This window comes from Tachypleus tridentatus, chromosome 3 (genome assembly GCF_004210375.1).
Source record: "Tachypleus tridentatus isolate NWPU-2018 chromosome 3, ASM421037v1, whole genome shotgun sequence".
Taxonomy (NCBI): Eukaryota; Metazoa; Arthropoda; class Merostomata; order Xiphosura; family Limulidae; genus Tachypleus; species Tachypleus tridentatus.
The window spans coordinates 11,810,641-11,833,655 of record NC_134827.1 but is presented as its reverse complement, the minus strand read 5'-3'; the positions used below and the strand labels follow the sequence as shown (position 1 = coordinate 11,833,655).

General features: G+C 32.7%; 1 protein-coding gene across 3 annotated transcripts in view; it reads left to right on the top strand.

The window, feature by feature from the left end:
- The window catches only part of LOC143246361 (cell adhesion molecule Dscam2-like), an 85,910-nt gene that overhangs the window by 43,029 nt on the left and 19,866 nt on the right, over positions 1 to 23,015 (top strand). For all 3 annotated transcript variants that reach the window (XM_076492940.1, XM_076492939.1, XM_076492938.1), the window contains exons 4-11: positions 1,679 to 1,960; positions 4,193 to 4,312; positions 8,250 to 8,423; positions 12,999 to 13,146; positions 15,573 to 15,718; positions 17,060 to 17,194; positions 20,407 to 20,574; positions 21,776 to 21,846. In XM_076492940.1, coding sequence (XP_076349055.1) covers positions 1,679 to 1,960; positions 4,193 to 4,312; positions 8,250 to 8,423; positions 12,999 to 13,146; positions 15,573 to 15,718; positions 17,060 to 17,194; positions 20,407 to 20,574; positions 21,776 to 21,846 — 1,244 coding nt within the window. The remainder of the gene's footprint in view (positions 1 to 1,678; positions 1,961 to 4,192; positions 4,313 to 8,249; positions 8,424 to 12,998; positions 13,147 to 15,572; positions 15,719 to 17,059; positions 17,195 to 20,406; positions 20,575 to 21,775; positions 21,847 to 23,015) is intronic.

Here is a 23,015-nt window from a genome sequence, read left to right as displayed (position 1 = left end):
CATGAAATTGATATAAAAATGCTCACAGAAGTATAAAATATGTTTCTTAACACTAGATGTTTTTTGTTTTTTTTTATCTAAGGATTGCAGTTTTGAGCTACGTCAGCTCTCGTCAGACTAACTGGTTTGATTTCACAAATCTATCAAACACACTTGTCTGATTTTTAGCTCAAACCGCTCTGTTCACTGCAATGAATCAAACCCCGAATGTTAGTGTTAAAAGTTAAAACGGTAAGTTTACTCAGCAGTTGATCAGCTCACGGGATGATGGTTCTGCCGTCCATCCCGCTAAGTTCATTAGATCTGAAATAGCCCAAAACTGCAGACGTCAGTTGAGGGACGTACTATCTGATATGAGCCATCATGATAAATGCTTATCGTATTAATTGCGTGGTAGTAAATCAAACTATTCTTTTGAGCCACCATAGAAGATTTTGACAATCATTCTCCCTAAAACATCATTATTTTTTCTTTCATTTTTAATTTCCTTATCTATAGTTAGAGGTTTTTTTTCGTTATAGATGTTTTTACACCGTATCTGAATAAAAATAACTAATCGTTCTTTTATTTTCATATATGAATAATTGCAAGATATCTATTAGTATTACATAAGGGTTATGGTGATTAAAGAAAAATATAAGGTTTCTAAATTACCAAAATGTCTAGATATAAAGGTACCTAACTTTATTCTGTAGTTGATAAATTCTTTAGTAAAATCAGAACATATACCTCAAAACAAATTAGAAGCTAAAATATTTTTTTCATTATTTCGTTGATTTTATAAGAATTTTATTTTGTTTTACTCAAAGATACGATTGATTGCTATTTTTACTTGTTTAGCAGTTTTGTTAAAATTACCACTTCGTAGCTGTTGTTTTCTTAGTGCAAAGCTACATTGCAGGCCATCTGCACATTATACGCTGCGGAGAACTGAATGCCAGATTTTTAACGCCGTAGTAGTAATAGACATATTAGAGCATAGAAAATAGAAAGATGTGTGTGCATGTTTAATAAGAAATAAGGGCTTCCTTGTGGCACAGTGGTATGTCTGCGGACTTAAAACACTAGAAGCTGCGTTTCGATACCCATTGAGTAGCTTTGTGCTTAATTACAAATAAGAACAAATAAAAAAAAATATATAAATAAAATACGTTAATATTACTTTCACATTTTCCAGATAAACTAAAATTTCCGTTTCCCAGTGTAACAGCGATAAGTCTGAGGACTAACAACGTTAGAATCCAGGGTTTGATTTACCGCAGTGGACGCAGTTGATAGCCCATTGTGGCTTTGCTTTAAAACAAAGAAATAAATTACGATGTTTGGTTTACCTGACAGTTCTTTGTTAAAATTACGATATTTAATGTATATATGACAAAATATTTCTCTCCGTCTACTTTTGGTGGTTTCTAAGAAACATTTTTATCTCTTTTGGAAGTGACTGAATGACCCACGAGTCGTTTTATCCATCAAACTTCAAGAACATCTGCACCGCTATTTGCTGTTATTACACTGTTCAATCTTTATTGTATATTCTTCGCGTCTGAAAACTGTTCTTCTAATAAACGCTTGTAATAGAGAAAAGATTGTGAAACTCTTCTAACTTTCGTTTTAAAGCTCACAAACTATTTTCGACACGTCAATCACAGCAGCATTAAATCAGTTATTTTCTTTTCAGAACCGCCGACAATTTCTTCTTTCCAGTTTCCTTCAGACGTTGTATTGGGGATGCGAGTGAGGGTAATGTGTTCCGTGATTCGTGGAGACCCGCCATTTCATTTCACTTGGTTGAAAGATGGATCTGTTCTCTCCGCCAGCGACGGCCTGAATGTGCAGTATTTCCAAGATTATAGTATTCTTTCAACAGGAAATTTAGTGTCCAAAAACTCTGGTAACTACACCTGTAGTGTCAACAACGGAGCAGGGTCTGCAAGCCATAGCGCCCCCTTGACAGTAAATGGTAAAAATTCGGTTTAGAAAATTATCATATTTGAAAACTGGAAGCTTTTTGAAAAGCTTCAGTTTTTTTTAGTGCAATGAGGTGAGGTACAACCATTATCAAACTAGCCTAAACCTAAAATAACGTACTCTTTGGTCACGTTATTAATCAAACATATCTGTAATTATTTTATTGATTACAAACTTTCATACAAAACACCTATAAATAACCATTAATTTTATTTAAACGTTCAACTTATTTCATACTAAAATTGTGTCACGAAGGTTGAAGTAATTTCTTATATTGATTTTACAAGAATCAAACACTAGTTTAAGAGCTCAAAGTTCTAAAGACAGTTCATTATCCGACAGATTATTCAGTGGCTGTTTCAGTGTGTTAGTGAATTAAAGCTATGTGTTACATTATACGTCAAGTGTTCGTATTGCATAATATATTGGAAGAATACACATTCCAGATTTTAAAATATTATGGAAATCTCTTTTCGTGATGCAAACAATGACTTACAAATGACATTGTTCAACTTTTCAGATATGAATGCAAATTAAAAAAGATTATTCAGAATTACATATCCGTGTTTTGTATGTATGATGTTCAATATTCGAAATATGGCTTTAACTATGCAAATATTCTTTTTATCTTTGTGAATATCGTTTAGTTTAGATTGAAGTTTAAAACAGATCGTTTAAATGTTAATTTACCACAGCGTGTATACATATATATATATATAGTTAATATAAAAATGTTATATAAATGTTTAAAAAAATCCATTGCTTCAATCTCTAACCGGTATTATACACTTAACTGTTTAACTTTTATTAACGAAAATGTGAAATTTTAAGTTCATGTGCTAATGAACTGAACTACGTAAACAGATAAATTAAATCGACACGAATCCTGCCTCAAAAAACGTTTGATTTAAGTGCACTTATAGTGTATAATTTCATTTTAAAAAGTACCAACATCTTTGTAAGGCATCAAGAACACCCAATTTATCAGTATTATCATTAGTATTGGAAACAGTTATCACAGTGTAAGTGCTACCTGAACAGATATCACAACTCTAAAGAGCCAATAATGTCTATTTCAAAGAGTCAGTTTCTTCCGTCTTTAGCAAATAGCTAGGTATTATCTTTGTTTTGCTTATTATTAGCCTTTGTAGGCACGCAGTTGAAGCGAAAAATACATGCCTTGTTGTTCTATTAGTACAGTTCTAATAATTTTGCGAAAGCGCCTTTCATTCATAATTAGAAGTCTAAATATTTCTGAAATATTAAATCATGATTTGCAGTGACACAGCGGTGTATCTGTGGACTCATAACGCTAAAAACCGGGTTTCGATACTCGTGGTGGACGGACTACACATAGTCCATTGTGTAGCTTTGTACTTAATTACAAACCACGATTGACTGGTTCTTTGGTAAACACGAATGCGAAAAGAAAATGTTTAATTCGTAACAGAGTATATAACCAATCACGCTAAATGAAAACCAGAAAACCTTAAGTCCTTACTTCCCAAAATATTCTGTACTAATTGGTATTCATAACAACCCAAACCAAGTTATTGTTAATTATCATCGCAGTCAGGTAAAGAGTTGGAAGTGGCTTCTAGTGGCTATTTCAGTGAAAGATGCAAGCGTTGCTAACACAGCTTTCATCATTTTGTATCATTTCTACTTTGGTTGCATAGAACAATCATCACATATTAAATCAGCCTATTTGTGATTTATACTTATTTTAAGTGTATTAAATATCTTTGAAAGCTAGTATAAATGTATACTCTCTCACGTGTTAATTAGATTTGCCTATATATAGCTAATTTAAGCAGGTTAACTTGTGAAATGCATCATACACAACATTAACTTCCAAAACATCACTCATCAATGGAACCGGGACTTCAGCATATAGCATGCTAATATCACATTAACTTCATCAGTATGCGAGCTAATGAGCTTTAGGTATTAACACTAATCGGTTCATCTGTATTTTCGATTCTAGCGAAAGCGTGATTAGATTACCTTTTAATAAGGTAGTAAACTTGTAAAATTGTCTTAAAATATGAAAACATAAAACGCATTATGTTACAGTTTTCAAGTAGAAGTGTATATAATTTTATAATTATTTACTAGAAATAATATCTTAATAATTTTATTTAGTAATTATTTTAATTTGAATTATTGATGTGAGTGTATATATAAAGCAATCCTAGTCTGAGGGGTTGGATTCTGTTTACAGTTCCTCCAAGCTGGATTTTGGAGCCACAGAACTCTGAAGTTATCTTAGAAGGATCAGTTAGAATTGACTGCAGTGCAGAGGGTCTACCGGCGCCTACAATAACATGGAGGAAAGCTACAAGTAAGAAAGGTGTTCTCACTGTGTTATATTATATTCATTATTCTATCTTTGATTCATCGACAAAAGAGAATGTTATTGTTACACTCATTTTTAACTTTACTTTTCCCAACTTTATTTTATTAATGACAATAACATCTTAAACAATAACGATATCGTATCATAAACGCAATAGCAATAATTAGAAATCAACGTTGGCCATTTAAGAATTGGTTATAATAAAGATAGACAATAATAAAAACCTATTATTTTAATGAGAATAAACGAACATGATGCATTTTAATATGAATTCTATATGATATGATTATACCTCATTAACGTTCTTGGAAATTAAATTTATTAACCAGTGAAATTCGTTATTCCAGTTCAATCACTGTTATTCAATATTCTGTTGTAATTAAAAACCAGACTTTTTATCATGGAAATTCACTTAGGTGAACTTGAAAATTAAATAGTTTCAAAGAAAATAGACAAATTTTTAATTTAGACTTTTCAGTTATGTATTATTATCTTTAATAATTACCCAGTTTCTTCCTGTGCCTCTGTGCTACAAATTATACAAAGTTATTTATTCTCATGTATTTTCTGCTATCAATACTACCTTCATATTGCAACTACATACCCATCAGTTTGACACACCTTTATTAATTCTTACATAGCTTTGCCACAAATACTTATTTAAGGATTATTGTTTTCAGTATTTTCAATCATTTTTATGCAAGGCTAGGGAAAGTTTCCGATGTCCACCGAATTGTCAACACATACCCTCTTTCTAAATCAACTAAAATACTACCCTGCTTCTCAACACATATTCTAGTTCTAACTCAACTAAAATACTACCCTGCTTCTCAAAATATATTCTAGTTCTTACTTCACTAGAATATTATCCTGATTTTCATCATGTATTCTAGTTCTAACTCAACTAAAATAGTACTCCGATTTTCATAACATATTCTAGTTCTAACTCCACTAAAATACTATACTGCTTCTCAACATGTATTCTAGTCCTAACTCATCTAAAATAATACCCTAATTTTCAACAAATATCACATTTCTAACTTATCTGAAATACTACACGAATTTTTAATAAATACCCTAGCTCAAACTCAACTTAAAGAGAATTAACTTCATTTTAAAATATACCTTTTGGGCAGGTATTTTTAATGAAATATTTTGGCTTTAATTTTTATTTTTTCTGATCAGTTCTTTGAATAAATAACATTACTTTAAACTTAGGGCCTCAACAGTTTTACAGATTAATCACATAAAATGTGATAACTGTGATTGTTTATCTTCTGCTTGCTTCAAGATCATATTAGGTTGAGGAATAATTCGTGAGCGTTTTTAAATAATTTCATTCAAGCATTACATGCAAGACTATACAATACTTCAATGCATGAACACATTACACCCAAAACATTTATTATGATACTTTATTTCATGTAATACCTAGGTATATAGTATGCATTGTTGTAAACGAAATTGCAAGAAATTAAATGAGAAAAGCAGATGGTGTCGAAAATGCTTGATTTTGTCCACTTGACATTCCATTTAATGAGCTGAAAATGAAAGTAAAAATTAAAGACATATGAAAATCAAACACACCATCTATTAGAGCAAAAAATTATCTACCAAATGACATGAAATATTTTGCGAAAGCGTTTCATTTATGAATATATTTTTTTAACTTGAAAAAACGCTCACGAATTATTCCTCAACCCAATAGATCACATTATTTATTCTAATGACTCAATATTCTTTGTTAATGTATATGATGCATCTCGTTCTGACTCAGTCATGTTTATAGAAATATAATTAGCAATGTAATGAAATGATGTAACGAATCACTTTGCCAATGTATTATTTACAGTTATTGTTCTAACTTACTATTTTCTTGTTCATAATGTTAAAGTTTTTATGGAAAATTATTTTAATTATATGTCGTTTATCAGCCTTATGAATGAATGATTGTTTGCTTTACACTAGTTCTTTTACTTTCTGTTTAAAAAGAAGGTTTAATATAACATTTTAACCATTTATTTCAAATACCATGGTAATGTGCTTAAACTTTACTCTGAAACTTGTGTAATATACAAATATATATAACAAGCGTTACAAAAAGTTTAACCAAAAGTGTGGATAGAAATCAGAAATGATGGTCATCTCTTTCTAAGTATCCAATCTCTGTTTCTTATGTCTACAGTGTGTTAGTGGTAAATTTCTGGGCTCACATGGCTAAATCCAGGGTTCGATTCCCAAATTGAAATAGTTCACGTAGCCTGTTGTTTAGTTTTCACTAAAACAAACAATCTATTTATTAAAGTATATAATTCTAAATAAAATTCATTAAAACAACATTTTCGTTTAATTAACAAAATATTCTTAAGGAAATGACTCTGTAAAACATTTACCACCCGAACAAAGTTGTCACTTACATTTTCTATAAAACAATTACCACCATAACAAAGCTGTCACTTACATTTTCTGTAAAACAATTACCACCCTAACAAAGCTGTCACTTACATTTTCTGTAAAACAGTTACCACCCTAACAAAGCTGTCACTTACATTTTCTGTAAAACAGTTACCACCCTAACAAAGCTGTCACTTACATTTTCTGTAAAACAGTTACCACCCTAACAAAGCTGTCACTTACATTTTCTGTAAAACAATTACCACCCTAACAAAGCTGTCACTTACATTTTCTGTAAAACAGTTACCATCCTAACAAAGCTGTCACTTACATTTTCTGTAAAACAATTACCACCCTAACAAAGCTGTCACTTACATTTTCTGTAAAACAGTTACCATCCTAACAAAGCTGTCACTTACATTTTCTGTAAAACAATTACCACCCTAACAAAGCTGTCACTTACATTTTCTGTAAAACAGTTACCATCCTAACAAAGCTGTCACTTACATTTTCTGTAAAACAATTACCACCCTAACAAAGCTGTCACTTACATTTTCTGTAAAACAATTATCACCCTAACAAAGCTGTCACTTACATTTTCTGTAAAACAATTACCACCCAACAAAGCTGTCACTCACATTTTCTGTAAAACAGTTACCACCCTAACAAAGCTGTCACTTACATTTTCTGTAAAACAATTATCATCCTAACAAAGCTGTCACTTACATTTTCTGTAAAACAATTACCACCCTAACAAAGTTGTCACTTACATTTTCTGTAAAACAATTACCACTTGAACAAAGCTGTCACTTACATTTTCTGTAAAACAATTACCACTTGAACAAAGCTGTTATTTACATTTTCTGTAAAACAATTACCACTCTACCAAAGCTGTCACTTACATTTTCTGTAAAACAATTACCACTTGAACAAAGCTGTTATTTACATTTTCTGTAAAACAATTACCACTCTAACAAAGCTGTCACTTACATTTTCTGTAAAACAATTACTACCTGAACAAAGCTGTCACGTACATTTTCTGTAAAACAATTACCACTTGAACAAAGCTGTTATTTACATTTTCTGTAAAACAATTACCACTCTAACAAAGCTGTCACTTACATTTTCTGTAAAACAATTACCACTCTAACAAAGCTGTCACTTACATTTTCTGTAAAACAATTACTACCTGAACAAAGCTGTCACGTACATTTTCTGTAAAACAATTACCACTTGAACAAAGCTGTTATTTACATTTTCTGTAAAACAATTACCACTCTAACAAAGCTGTCACTTACATTTTCTGTAAAACAATTACCACTTGAACAAAGCTGTTATTTACATTTTCTGTAAAACAATTACTACTCTAACAAAGCTGTCACTTACATTTTCTGTAAAACAATTACCACTTACATTTTTCCTTTTATGTCTTTCCTGCTTAAACATAACTCAGAAATTTTAATCTCGTATGTGTAAATTTTCCGTTCTTATTTTCCTTATATTTTACTAATTTGTTTCTTTTCTTTAGATAATGAACCTGCAGATTATACCCCTATCTACAACAGTCACAAACACACTGTGTATCCAAACGGTTCTCTCTTCATTCATTCAGCTAGCAAAGACGAAGAAGGTTATTACCTATGTGAAGCCAGAAATGGTTACGGTGCAAACTTAAACAAATTAACCAACCTCACTGTACATCGTAAGTGTATCTAATTAAGTGGCCTAAAATGTAAATTTTACAAAACCTAGTGATATTTTTTATGAGACTCAAGGCATTTAGCAAATACAATACCTATCTATTTCAGCTTTCTTTATTTACACGTCAACCTTTATTTTTAAACTAAGTTTTCATATTTAATTTCGTGATTTATTTTTTCCAGCATTAATTTATTCGCTTGGTGTCAGAGAGATACACTTCTGTAAAACAGTATCCTTATCAGCTTTGTTATAAATACAAAAACACAAATAAATACCCTTCTACCGAAACGAATGAAGCTAAAAAAAGTATATTAGCATTCTTCTAATTTCTTAGACTGTTCTGTTTGTTTGTTTGTTTTTAATTTCAAGCAAAGCTACCCACGTGCTATCTGCTCTAGCCATCTCTAATTTAGCAGCGTAAGACTAGAAGGAGGGCAGCTAGTCAATACCACCCAGCGCCAACTCTTGGGCTACTCTTTTACCAATGAATAGTGGGATTGTCCGTCACATTATAACGCCCCCATGGCTGTAAGGGCGAGCATGTTTGGTACGACGGGGATTCGAATCCGCAACCCTCATATTACGAATCGAGTGCTCTAACAACCAGGCCATGCTGGGTTTATACTGTTTGTTTTCCTGTTTGTTGCAGAAAAAAAAATGTCATTTTACTATCAACTCTTATATACTAATGTCAATTATTTACATACGAATTTATGTATTATCTTAGTGTGTTTTGCAAAATAAATAATTCGCATGTTTGTATCACTCTCAGAAGGCTTTTACTGCTAAAATATGAGATTCGATCCCCGTGTTGAATACAACGCATATAGTCCATTATGTAGTGTAACATCTAACAAAAAAGTTTTTATTTACTTTGTACAGCGACATAAAATGTCATCAAAATTTGTTTTACGTTGTTACTACATGATAAACTGATAAGTATGATACAGATTACGCTCCCCACGAGTACAACGGTATATTTACAGATTTACAATATCAAAATCAGGCGTTTGCTTTCCCTCGCTGGGCGCAACAGATAGCCCAATGTGGCTTTGGTAGAAGAAAACACAATGATTATTAAAATTCTTTTTATTTAAGATTTAAAATAAACGTTGTTTTACATAAGAATTTACTAATACAGAAAATAACCTCCTTCTACATTAATGCCGCTAAAATTCACAGATATTAAGCAGTAATTTAAATTTATTTTTAACTGAAATTATGATCGTTCTCTTGTTGTTTTCAAGGAAATCTTACCTTTCAAAATACGACAGCTGTATAACTTATTTTAAAGCTGATTATATTGTACCATTTCTTCTTCTGTCATAGTCGTTTGTACACGTCTCACTTATTTGTCACTTAGTGATGTCTTGGTTGGACGTGATCCAGTGGTTAAAGTACTGGGCTCCTTACCTAATGATCCAACTTTCGCTGAACTCGTTCTGCACTTTTAGATTTGTGCATATTTAATGAATGACAGTCAATCTCATTATTTCATAAAGGTTAACCTTGTCTGCAGTAGGTGTTGCTGACTGGTTTTTCTTGCTCCAGTTAGAATTTCTAAATTGAAAACAATTATGCTAGAATTTTTGGGATCTTTTATTTGATCTTTTACCCCCGTCTGAGTCGTATAATGTACAACTTAAATCGAAAATGTCAAATACCTTATAAATGTATAAACAGTCAATTTCAAGAAAACCTCAAGACTTTTACTGTATAAAAAGTTAACTGCACTTTAGCTGTGCGGACTCACACCTCTAGAAATCACATTTCGAACCCGTTGTAAGCAGAGTACAGGTAGCCTATTGTGTAGCTTTGTGTTTAATTTCAAACAAACAAACATTTTATTTAAACAAGATGAACATGATAATGTCGTAAGGATTTAATATAAATTGGAGCTACTCGAGGTCTATCTGCGCTAGCCGTCCCTAATTTAGTAGTGTAAGACTAGGGGGAAGACAGCAAGTCATCACCACCCACCACCAACTCTTGGGCTACTTTTTACCGACGGATTGACCGTCACATTATAACGCCCCCACGGCTGAAAGGGCGAGCATGTTTGGGGCATGATACCATAGGTGACGTTTAACCCTTAAATATTTGGCTTACCTCCACCGATAGGCTTATTTTCAAAGAGCACTTTCCATATGGCGAAATAGTTAAATGATGCCAAGAAATGCAACATTTCAAAGAAATAAACCTTCAGTGTTCTCTACTGAAGTCGAGAAGGTCGTATAGCAAATTGTTTAACACAGCAGCGGGCTCTGAAACCACAATCTAAACCAGTTTAAACTAATAACCTCATCTGCAAATTAAAGTTTCTGGTTCATTGAGATGAAGCTATACATATATTAAACGAGAAGCTGAAGTTGGCGAAGGTTCGCAAGTCAAAAGTTAAAAAATTCGAGACAGAAAAACTGGAATCACAACAATCCAATTTGACCACATATATACACCGCCAATTCCAATGGACTTTTGTACTTTCTAGCTGTTCAAACGATAGCTTTGTGTTTAATTTCAAACAAACAAACATTTTATTTAAACAAGATGAACATGATAATGTCGTAAGGATTTAATATAAATTGGAGCTACTCGAGGTCTATCTGCGCTAGCCGTCCCTAATTTAGCATTGTAAGACTAGAGGGAAGGCAGCTAGTCATCACCACCCACCGACAACTCTTGGACTACTCTTTTACCAACAAATAGTGGGATTGATCGTAACATTATAACGCCCCCACGCCTGAAAGGGCGAGCATGTTTGGTGCGACCGGGATTCGAACCCGCGCCCCTCGGATTACGAGTCGAACACCTTAACACGCTTGGCCATGCCGGGCCCAGAATTATCTGATAGTCAGTTTTTGCATTTAAAAATTCATCCATATTATTCTAAAACAACAGAAAATAAAATAATGAACTATACACTTGTTGATCAGTTATATTACAGTTGATCAGTTATATTACATTTATATTACAGTTGATCAATTATATTACATTTATATTACAGTTGATCAGTTATATTACATTTGTCGCCGTGTAACATTCTTCTATTCTTTCCGAGTTCTGTGAAGCCATTTTCAACTTAATATTTTTAATTTATTTCTCAAAGTAATTTGTGAACTTGATAACTCTGTGTTTCTTGGCACAACGTTTCAAGATTTGTTACAGAAAACATGAGAAAACGTATAATGAAAATCGATTATTTAGAACAATTTAAGAATACCGTACACAATAAAAATATTATTTTTCTCAAAAGAGAACAAAGCATAATGATATTTTTAGTATTTCTTCTCTCAATAGTTCGAAATTAGATGCGATAACTTAAGTCAAGAAACTAAAAAAAAATTAAAGTTACAAAATGTTTGGAACAAATTCCAATGGGCCTTATATTTCGAAGAATAATTCCCAAAGAAATGCATTTCATAAAACTGTTAAAGAATGTCATATTATTATTGTGTCATATATGTTCTTTACTATGTCCTTTTAATGCCCTTTATATTACTTATAATGAGAGATTTTTCTTGGCTTCAAATTAACTGGGCCCGGCATGGCCTAGCGCGTAAGGCGTGCGACTCGTAATCCGAGGGTCGCGCCCGCGTCGCGCTAAACATGCTCGCCCTCCCAGCCGTGGGGGTGTATAATGTGACGGTCAATCCCACTATTCGTTGGTAAAGAGTAGCCCAAGAATTGGCGGTGGGTGGTGATGACTAGCTGCCTTCCCTCTAGTCTTACACTGCTAAATTAGGGACGGCTAGCACAGATAGCCCTCGAGTAGCTTTGTGCGAAATTTCCAAACAAACAAATTAACTGTTTTTAACAAGGCATTTCTTGTACGAAAGAAATAACCTAACGTTTTTGGTTGTTTCTGACAGGTAGTGAAAGGATTCAGTTATCTTGGTTTGGAGCAGTTTATCAGGTTTAATATTTTTTCTGGTCTTTTTATAGGAAAAAAAAACGATAAATGAACAAACTGACACTATATCTTATATATAAGCTTTTTCTCATCAACTGAAAATAACAGAGAACTTTTATATCTAAACACAGATTCAGAGGTAGAAAAGGATAAATAAGATGAACAGCAACTAATCTGTGTTGAACTGTTGAATTTGTTATATAATCCTTCATTAGAAATGCTACTTACACAAAGAATGACAGATGTTCATTTTAACCTTTAAGTTGTTTATGGATTCACGGAAAAAACGTACATAAAGGATAGATGTAAATCGAGCTGATACGTACTAAATCAGTGTGATGGCCTAACCTAAGTATTTGTTGTTGTTACTTTCACTTCTGAATGGCAAAGCTAAAGCGTTCATTTGAATTATGTTAACATAATTATAAAATACGGTTTTTGTTTTTCGGAACGCTATTCTTATAGCATCTTTCGTAACGAAAATTCGTGCATTCGGAAAACACTTTCACATTGCATTTACTTATTATGGACCAGAAATGCATTTTATTTTACAATAAAATATATTTCACCGACAAAATATCCTCATAGTATTTTATAAAATAAGTTACTATATGGATCCTTTAGAAAGTTATGCTATATTTCCTCATAACAATATATTCTTTGTAGAGCCTCCAACTTTTGCCGTCAAATTCAGATCTCATTCTGCACAGAAAGGCCAGTCAGTCGATCTTTCCTGTTCAGCGGCAGGAGACAAGCCAATAAAATTTACTTGGAAGAAGAACGGTCGTATGTTAACCAACAGCTCGAGATATAAGTAAGAGATTACATGTACACATAAAAATATATATTATAGCATGAACTAAACAGTTTGCTTTTTTAACGACTAAGGTGAGGATTTTTTTGTAATACGTTTTTTATATGTTTTGGAAAACCATTTAGAGGTTCATCATGCTTTATGATTTTGTAATACTTCAGAAGCATTTGAACACATACGCAACCCAATAAATCATCTCATTTCAGTTTTCAGCTTTATTAGTTTTGAAAGATAAAATTGATAACAAAAGCTTTAAAGCAGAAACTGAAAACGAGAGATCTCTAAAAAAATAATAATTTTAACATAGGAAGATACCCGATAACAAGAATGTTTTCAGAGGATGTTCCTTCCTGCTGCGGGAAGGTTTGTTTGTTTGTTTTTGAATTTAGCACAAAGCTACTCGGGGGCTATCTGCTCTAGCCGTCCCTAATTTAGCAGTGTAAGACTAGAGGGAAGGCAACTAGTTATCACCACCCACCATCAACTCTTGGGCTACTCTTTTACCAACGAATAGTGAAATTGACCGAAACCTTATAACGCCCCCACGGCTGAAAGGGCGAGCATGTTTGACGCAACGGGAATGCGAACCCGCGACCTTCAAATTACGAGTCTCACGCCTTAACCCACCTGGACATGCCGGACCCTGCGAAAAGGAGAAGGAAAAAGAAAGAAAAGCGAACTTCATTACAAAATAGAAATTAGGCATTTCGGCGTTTGACCTTTAAAAACGGTCATTTATCATATCTATTTCTCTTTAAAATATTAAGCTTCTGAATAACAATATATTTATGCCGAATAAAGTATAGTTAGTATCTGTTGAATGTTTTAAAACGGAAATACTTTCTGTCACACGTGTATGTAGCTTTTTTGTGTACCAAAACACAAATAATAGTTCCTCACAAGAATTGACCCTATTGTCAATAACAAAGTAAAATAACTAGTCTTGCAGTATTCTTAGAAACCTAAATACAGAACTTTCATCAAAATTGATTTTCAACTTTTTTACTCAGTGATAGATAACCACTAAGTTTCTTCAAAATATGAAGCTCAAACACGTGACAGTTTCTATCAACATGATTCCAGTTTAATGAAAATAAAGAGTAACTAGTTGATAACATTTAGCATGATGAACATTTAGTACTTTTTTGTTGTTGTTATTTCATTTTAAATTGCTCTTTCTCACTCTTTCTTGTACAAATATTGAGTTTTCTCTGAAACTGAATATTTTATCGACGGTTTACGATGAGCGAATTATTTTAGAGTTGATATCATTACAGTTCACTTTACGGGAAGCTGACTAGCTATATTCTTGGCTGGTCTCACGCCTTTTACAAGCTGACTTTCCACCAGGAAAGATATCTAATGTCCTCGTAGAAATGCTAACGTTCGAAGTTAATTCTCTGAAGTTAAACAGCTTATAATGTTCGAATACTATAAACATTCTTGGTCAAATACATGTAGTTTTCCTATTAATAAACGTTTTTCACAGTTATATCTTCGGAGGTTTATAGTATACTGACTGAAGTAAACCAACAATCTTCAACTGTCTCATGGCGCATCGATTTATAAACTTTTATGGTAAAGTTCTTGAATGTTCAACTGGCAACAATATTCGAATATTTGTTACTGCTTTCGTAAAACATACATTGTTGATTTTTACACTCGAGAATCTTCTATAAATATAGAAAATAGGCGGAACTTTCGCAATACTTATTTAACAATATGAGTTACATGCATTTCTAAATACATATCAAACTTAAACAAACATAGATATTTAAATAAATATATAATAGTAAATTTCTTACATTCTCTCAAACAAATATTCTAAAATATATCATTGTTTCTATATATTAATTGAAAAAATAATCAATATGCAATCATCTTTTACTGTAGTAGTACTTTTTCTAATTCTGTATTAAGATATTATATCAATAAGAGATCTTTATTATACCTAACTTATATGCGTTTGTTTTATTGTTTCGCCACTAGGTGACTCAAAAAATAATAAATTCAATTATTTCTTTCTGATTGTTTTGAAATCAGCCGTACAAAAACAATCTGATCAAAATATCGAAATCAAATAAACACATTCATCAAATTTAATACCGAGCTACGTTTTTCATTAAAGAACAAAAAAGTAAATGTGATTTTGTTTTTGTCAAAGATTGTGAACAAATTAATGTTGCTGCGATGTGTCCTGATATTGAGTAATAAAATTTTTAAAATTATCCACATTTTAAACATGTATGTTCGGGCATGCATGACATCAGCTTATATACCTTACTTAATAACCTAAATATCCAAGGTATAAATAAAAAGAAAATATAATAATATACAACTTGTAACTTTGCGAAATAGATAAGTACACTAAAATACCTGAAAGGTTAAAAGTCTCTATATAAAGTGATTTTCTAATTTTTTTTTAGATTTTCTACTTCAGAATTACAACAGTCAACTGCAGTTTCTATACTAGAAATCATTAATGCTGACAGAAATGACTCGGGGATTTATTTGTGTCGTTCTCACAACGAATATGGACGTGACGAGATGAAAATCCAGTTACTAATTCAAGGTAGTCAGATTCAACAAAATAAGTTTAGCTTATTATTTACTAATAATATACTGTATAATTTATTGCTTTATTTATCGTAAATAACGTAACTTTTATGATCATAACTAAATATCATTATTCAATGTAAAGTAACACTTAACAATGAATAAAGCATTGCATTGTTATCAGCTATTCCTTCGGTAGGTCACGTCTGCCTGTGTGCGCCTTGTGTGTGTGTCACGTGAACGCAATAACATGTAACAGCCAAGTTTTTGAAGTTCTCATGTTTTACCTGGTGCTAAGCTATGAAGATCGTTACTATAGATTTCAGGGACGAGGCGCCTGAGTGAAAGAATAATTCTCACTGAAAATGTTTTTATTCTGATACATAAAAACTCGATCGTGTTTGTTTATATCGCGTAAATATTCCAATTACACATACATATACTTCTCTGGTATGTTTAACAAGAGAGTGAGGGTCGTATGTAGACAATGTGATTTTAAGTCTATAAAGTTTTACAACTCAACCTTCATATGCGCATGAGCGTACAAATACTTTTTATTGAAGTCAGTAACGTGCACTATAATTTAATAAAACAGCCTATGCACCTAACAGCTTACGGTTGGTCGGCAACCCATCAAAAAAGAAAAGACTTTTTTGCTTTCGTCTAAGACCAAAAAAAGATAGAAAACCTCAGTATACACTAATGCAATGTAACCTAAAGAAAAAGGTCTGCTGCGGGAAAACGTGAGTCTTCGGATTTACAACGCTAAAATCACGGTTTCGATTTCACTCAGTGGACACAGCATATATTCTGAGAACCGCAAGTTGTCTACGCCTGGCTATCTCGTTGATAACTTAAGTAGAAAGTTCTTAACTCCAAAGAAATGTTTAAACTCTTTTTGTCTCGTGTTTTTCTTTTTGGTTTGGGTGTGGCCGTAGAGGTTAACTTGGTCTGACTTTGAATTCCGAGTGTTCATGGTTCACGGGTCAATTTGCACTTTGATGTAGTGAGTAATCTTTAAAAGTAATAGTCAAATCACATTATTCAATCAGAGACAGTTGTTCTAGAGTTGACAGTTGGTGCTACTATCTAGCTCTCTCCTTACTGATCTATTAGTTGAAACTTAGGCACGGATATATATATCCCTTTACGAAATTTTGTACGAAAATTGTAAAGCCAGCCGACGCAACAAACTTTCTTTTGTTATATAAATTATAGAAAGCTAGGAATGTTTTAGTGCTATAAGTAGTATCCAAAGTATTTGAATAATTACGTGTGTGTGTAACTAAAGTAGGAGAGCTTTTAAATCTCAAGCTTTTTCAGAATTTCAAAGTTGTTTATAATATTATCTTTCTAGAAGAACCCGGGCCACCATCCAACTTATCTGTAACTAACGTCACAGGAAGAACTATTTCATTGGCCTGGGAAGAACCCTACACAGGAAATAGCGACATCTCTCGATACATTATAAAATATCACAAGGAATTACCAGGTAAAATAGTCGAGTATATATATGTATATATATATATAGTTTTGTATTAATCTTTTAATACTTGTTATTTATTACTTCACTTAAGTTTTTCTTTAACCTGAGTCAAGTGCACCTTGGAATATGAATCTTTCATAGAATTATAACACCAAAAGACGTTGCATTCCTTCAAGTTTGTTTGTTTGTTTTGGAATTTCGCACAAAGCAACTCGAGGACTATCTGTGCTAGCCGTCCCTAATTTAGCAGTGTAAGACTAGAGGGAAAGCAGCTAGTCATCACCACCCACCGTCAACTCTTGGGCTACTCTTTTACCAACGAATAGTGGGATTGACCGTCACATTATAACGCCCCCACGACTGGGAGGGCGGGCATGTTTTGTCGCGACTCGGGCGCGAACCCGCGACCCTCAGATTACGAAGCGCACGCCTTAACGCGCTAGGCCATGCCAGGCCCACATTCCTTCAAATGTTAACACTATGACTATTATAAAAAGCAATGTTACTTCATGTTTTTATCATCTAATAACATGAAGTTGTTATTTATGACAATAATAAATAACAGAATACATTAAAATGAAAACACTAAAAACATGGTTATAAACTCAATAAAGACAAAGAAATTATTAAGCAATCTAAAAATACAAATGTGAATCGCAGCTCAAAGCAAAGTATTTTCAATCAATATATTCAATAAATAAATTACTTTTACGGAATAGTTTATAGCAAACATGTTAATTTTGTCTAAAAGTTACAATACTAATACTAGCTTTAAATGACTGAAAGCTATTCGAAAGTGGCGTTGCAGCAAATTAAGTTCTGTGAAAAATAAGTGTCACGTTGGATAATAACATCCTGTATATATTGGATAATTATAATGAAAATTCTACATTTAAAATGTATTTTTTATCTTCTTATCCTAGGGGAACTAAGTCTTACCAGTAGCTCATTGAGAGCCATAAGTTTCATCTAGGAAAGTTTGGATATGTACACTGTTTTAGAAACTGTCATAAAAAAGTGTTAAAAATAGTTTCTGTCATTCTTAATTAGCATACCAAGCCCATCCAATAATGAACATACTGCAGGCATCATCTGTTCTGGACAATGTTCACTGATCATCGCAGTCTTATTTCTAACGGCCACTTTCATGTCCTTCAAGATTTTTGTTCAATTTCTATTGAGAAAATGTAACAGTCAAAAGTCTATTAATGCAGTGTCAATGGGTCTCAATGTTTATCTTTACGTTAATGAACGATTCATGATTTTGTCGTCAGTGAAAGTGCATGTCACAAGCCTTTTAATAATATGAAAAATACGGAAAATTACTGTGTCTTGTCGGAAATCTTCGTTCTCAGTGTTTTAATCCTCCAGATGTGGATCATATAATGTGGTTTTCAACATTTTTTTCTTTTCGATGACAAATACAGAAATAAGAAGGATTCTGGTGAGTTGAACATAGAATTTCATATCTGTGAACGGTAGAATTTTTTGAGTTTACATGTCCATTAAAAGGAAACTGATTTTGTTTGTTCAAAGGATGTTTCCTAGTTACGTTTCCCCGATCATCGACTTGAACATTATTCAATTTGTAAAATAAAATTTCAAAAATGGATTGCCATCCCTAACAGCATGCAGATGTCCAAGTTGGTAAACTTTGTGGTCTTTATCATCATTAATAGTTTCCCATTTGAGTTTATGGCAGTTCAAGTTATCGAGTAATACCTCTTCCACTGTCCAAGCTGAGAGTATGTTTCTTAGCATTGCCTTAGATATTCTGAGCAACTTCCATTACTGTTTTCATGGCTACAGATGACTGCACAAAACGAAAGTTGCATTTTTCACATGCAATTCCTTCAAGCCTGTAAATTAATTTCTTTAACGCCCTTTGAGAATTGTTCTTGGGCCAACGTAAAACTGACATTATTTTTATAGCACAATCGAACAACACGCAACTGAATCATACATATGTAAGTATATTTTATTCAAATAGCTAATCAATATTGCTGAGAAAAAAAGGGAAAGATGAACAATAAAAACAATGTTAAGTTTCAAGAAAAACAATGGGAATATCCACTATAATACGGCTTTAAAATATACTACCCATACTATCATATCCCCTGTAAAACTTCTTAATGCACCTTTGGCGAAATTTAGTTCCTCTAAAATAAATGTACAATAAACGTTTTGATGGTATTAAATACTTAAAATATTCTTCCTTTTCACTGCCTAGACCTCTATTACTTTTCAATAAATTTCGATTTTAAACACACCATGAAAATATTTGTCTGATTATAGATATAGAAATTACTTACTTATCTAGAAATTCTAGCTGCATAAATTATAAAACTTCGCATCTCATCGTCAGTTGTTTTTTTTAATTTCGCGCAAAGCTACACGAGGGCTATCTGCGCTAGCCGTCCCTAATTTAGTACTGTAAGACTAGAGGGAAGACAGCCAGTCATCACCACCCACCGCCGCAAACTCTTGGACTACTGTTTTATCAACGAATAGTGGGATTGACCGTACATTTTAACGCCACCACGGCTGAAAGGACGAGCACGTTTGGTGCAAGGGGGATTTGGACCCGCGACTCTCAGATTACGAGTCGAGCGTCTAAACCACTTGGCCATACCGGGCCCGTCATCATCTGTGATATATAAAGATTGTTGTGGTTACGCATTCTAAATTATTATTATTTAATGTATAAAATCATTTTAATTTAGGTTGCTTAGTTCCATTTTAGACTTTTTGTCACATCTTGAGTGTTCAGTGAAACTATGAAATGAAGTTTCAAAATACTATCAACAACACAAAACATTCTTCAATAAATTCTTGGTTTGTTTCACCAAGAGACTTCTTGGATATAACAACATATGTATAGAACTAGCACTCTGAAGTGAACGTGGGTTTAAATGAACTTAAACACTAATTTTGCGTGTTCACTGACGATTGCCATCCAGTGGCATGTCTTCGGACTCACCCCGCTAGGAACACGATTTCGATACTCGTAGTGGGCAGAGCATAGCTAGCCCAATGTGTAGCTTTGTGCTTAATTTCAAACAAAGAAAATAAAATAACACTGAGGATTTGAAAAATGTTTAAAGAGTAAATACATAGCTTTAAGATAAAATAGTGAATTGGTAAAAGATTTGATATAAAAATGTTAATATATTATTTACTGCCTCTACAACCTGATAAATATTTAAGAATGTTGCTAGGTCACCAACGGAGTCAAATAATTAACCGAACGGTTGAAGGGTCTCAGCGAACAGCTGTACTCAGAGGTCTAGAACCAGATAGCTCTTACCTGGTGAGTATTGATGCTCAAAACATCATTGGCAGGGGAAGAGAGAGTAACCGAATAAGAGTCAAAACCGGACAGGAAGGTAAGAGGATTTATTTATTTAAAAAACTAGTTATTACTTATAAGTTTCTGAACCAAAATATAATTAACTTTTTGTCGTAATTGGTGAGACTCTCGCTCAATATAAATTAAACTTTAACTTTAATATTATACTGGTTAACGGATATTGTGCGTTCTGTAACATTAATTCAACTTACACTGAATTTAGGATTCTTACAAAAATACAGTACTTCTTTCGTATACAATGTTCATAGCATAATTCATAAAATCAAGTGAGCCATTCTACGAGTCAGGATGGAGTTAGTCTCCCTCACACTTGAATCTATACCGTATGAATAACATTTCATCTGCAACACCAGACCTCGTGAATCATTTGTCATTTTGGTGCCTGTTCACTCATGCTCGCACGTTAATCTAAACAAATGAAAAATTAATTAGAGCACTACTTTGTGGCAACCAGCTTCAGGAGTCCTGGCATGGTCTGGTGGTCAGGGAATTCTATTCTAAAGGTCGTGGGTTTGAATCCCATCACCAAGCCTGTTCGTTCTTTCAATCGCGTGAACGTTATGATTTGATTGACGATCCACTATTCTTTAGCAGAATCGTAATCCGTTAATTGGTTACAAATAGCGTTAAGTAACTACTTTCCATTTAGATTATCACCTCCAAACTAGGGGAGGTTAATACAGATAACCCTTGAGCAGCCTTGAGCGAAAGAACGAACGAACTTTTGAATGTGTAAGTAAGATTTCTGAAAACTTAATTTAGTGCTTTAGACATTGCAGGCTGGACATTAAGTGATCGAAAGTATATTTTCAAATTTATTTTATACATTTTATTTATAATATAAAACAAAATTAACTCGTAAAAACGTTAATACAAAATTAAGATACTTCACATAATTTAATGCACATCACAAAAACAAGCCAAACAGTCGAAAAACAATATGAAACGTGCGTAGTTTTTATCTTACACGTATTAATTTAATTAGACCATTTATGTTGCTGTGTTATCGTTTTTTTCAGAAGTCTGCTCGATTTCTTTATTTTTTAAGATGTTACATCCTGTTTAGGAAAATACCAACTTGATTCTTTCAAGCTTTTGTAGCTAACGAACGAGTTGGGGAAAATAATAATAAAAATAACAATTTTACTAATGCGTTCGCTACTATAATTCTTGTCTTACTTCATACTGCATTAAGATTTTATTCATCATACATTTAGCTCCAAGTGGTCCGCCGGAAGAAGTTGCAGCTCAAGCAACGGGTCCCAATTCCATTAAAGTGACGTGGAAGGTAAAATAGATACCACTATGACATTCATGCAGTACTTTTTCCACTTAATGATGATGCATTTTTAACAGGGTTTAATTTTCAATGTTTAATCATGCGTTGTGGGTTATTCATCAAGTGCATTCGTAAATTTTTTTTCATCAATAATATACAATTATTATTTGATTATATATATATACTAAAATAGGTAAAAACGTGACATTATTTCAACTAATTGTAACCAAAGTGGTTGAACACTCACTGCTGTATAAACTCCTATCAATCATTATAATGAATTGATTTCAAACTTAGCTTTGCCTTGCAAGAAATAACTTAGTTTGATAAATAAAAGCATATAGTTTGTTGTTGACTTTTTTTCCTATCAGTCTTGCTTTTGTTTTTTTTTTAATTTTATTAAAACATGTCATTATTTTGTGTAGAGGAACACATCACTCTGTACTTTTGTCCAGTGGTGTAATTCTATATATAAAAGGTTTACTTGTTGTTAGGCGCAAAGCTACAAATGGGTTATCTGTGCTCTGCCCTCCGCAGGTACCGAAACCCAAATATAGCATTATAAACTTTCAGATTTACTGCTGAGTTAGTAGAGACAATAAATTGTTTAATAACCGAGGAGCTGAAACGACGTTTCAACAACCACACTTATAGTTAAACAGTTTTTAGATGAAACAAACAAATGAGTGATTTTAATTTCTCTGTTGGGTTTTTCTATATGTATATTTACGTAAACTAAACTCTGTCAATTACAATATTTCCTTTCTATGTAATTAATCATTTATAACAAATATGATAATACTGCGACACGCCCCAAACCTCTTAATAAAGTTCCTGGATGTTTTCCAGGAGAGCTTTAATTCTATTACATAATTTTATGTAGTTTAATGGTGTTAAACGTATACCTTTACAGTAAACTATACCAGTTATTCCGAGATGGTTTTTAATTTTATATATTTACACATTAAATACCGTTAGTGATACTTTGCACTTCTTAACAGTTTTTAAACTTTCTGAGAGTTCACATTTTGTGTTTTTTATACTTTTATTTTAATATTCACCGATATACTTTTAAAGAATACTGTTAGAATGATTTTGTTGAACAAACCTCGCTATTATACCTACATTACTTGTTTTATTAAGTTATTAATAACATGTGGATTAAGATATCTACATTT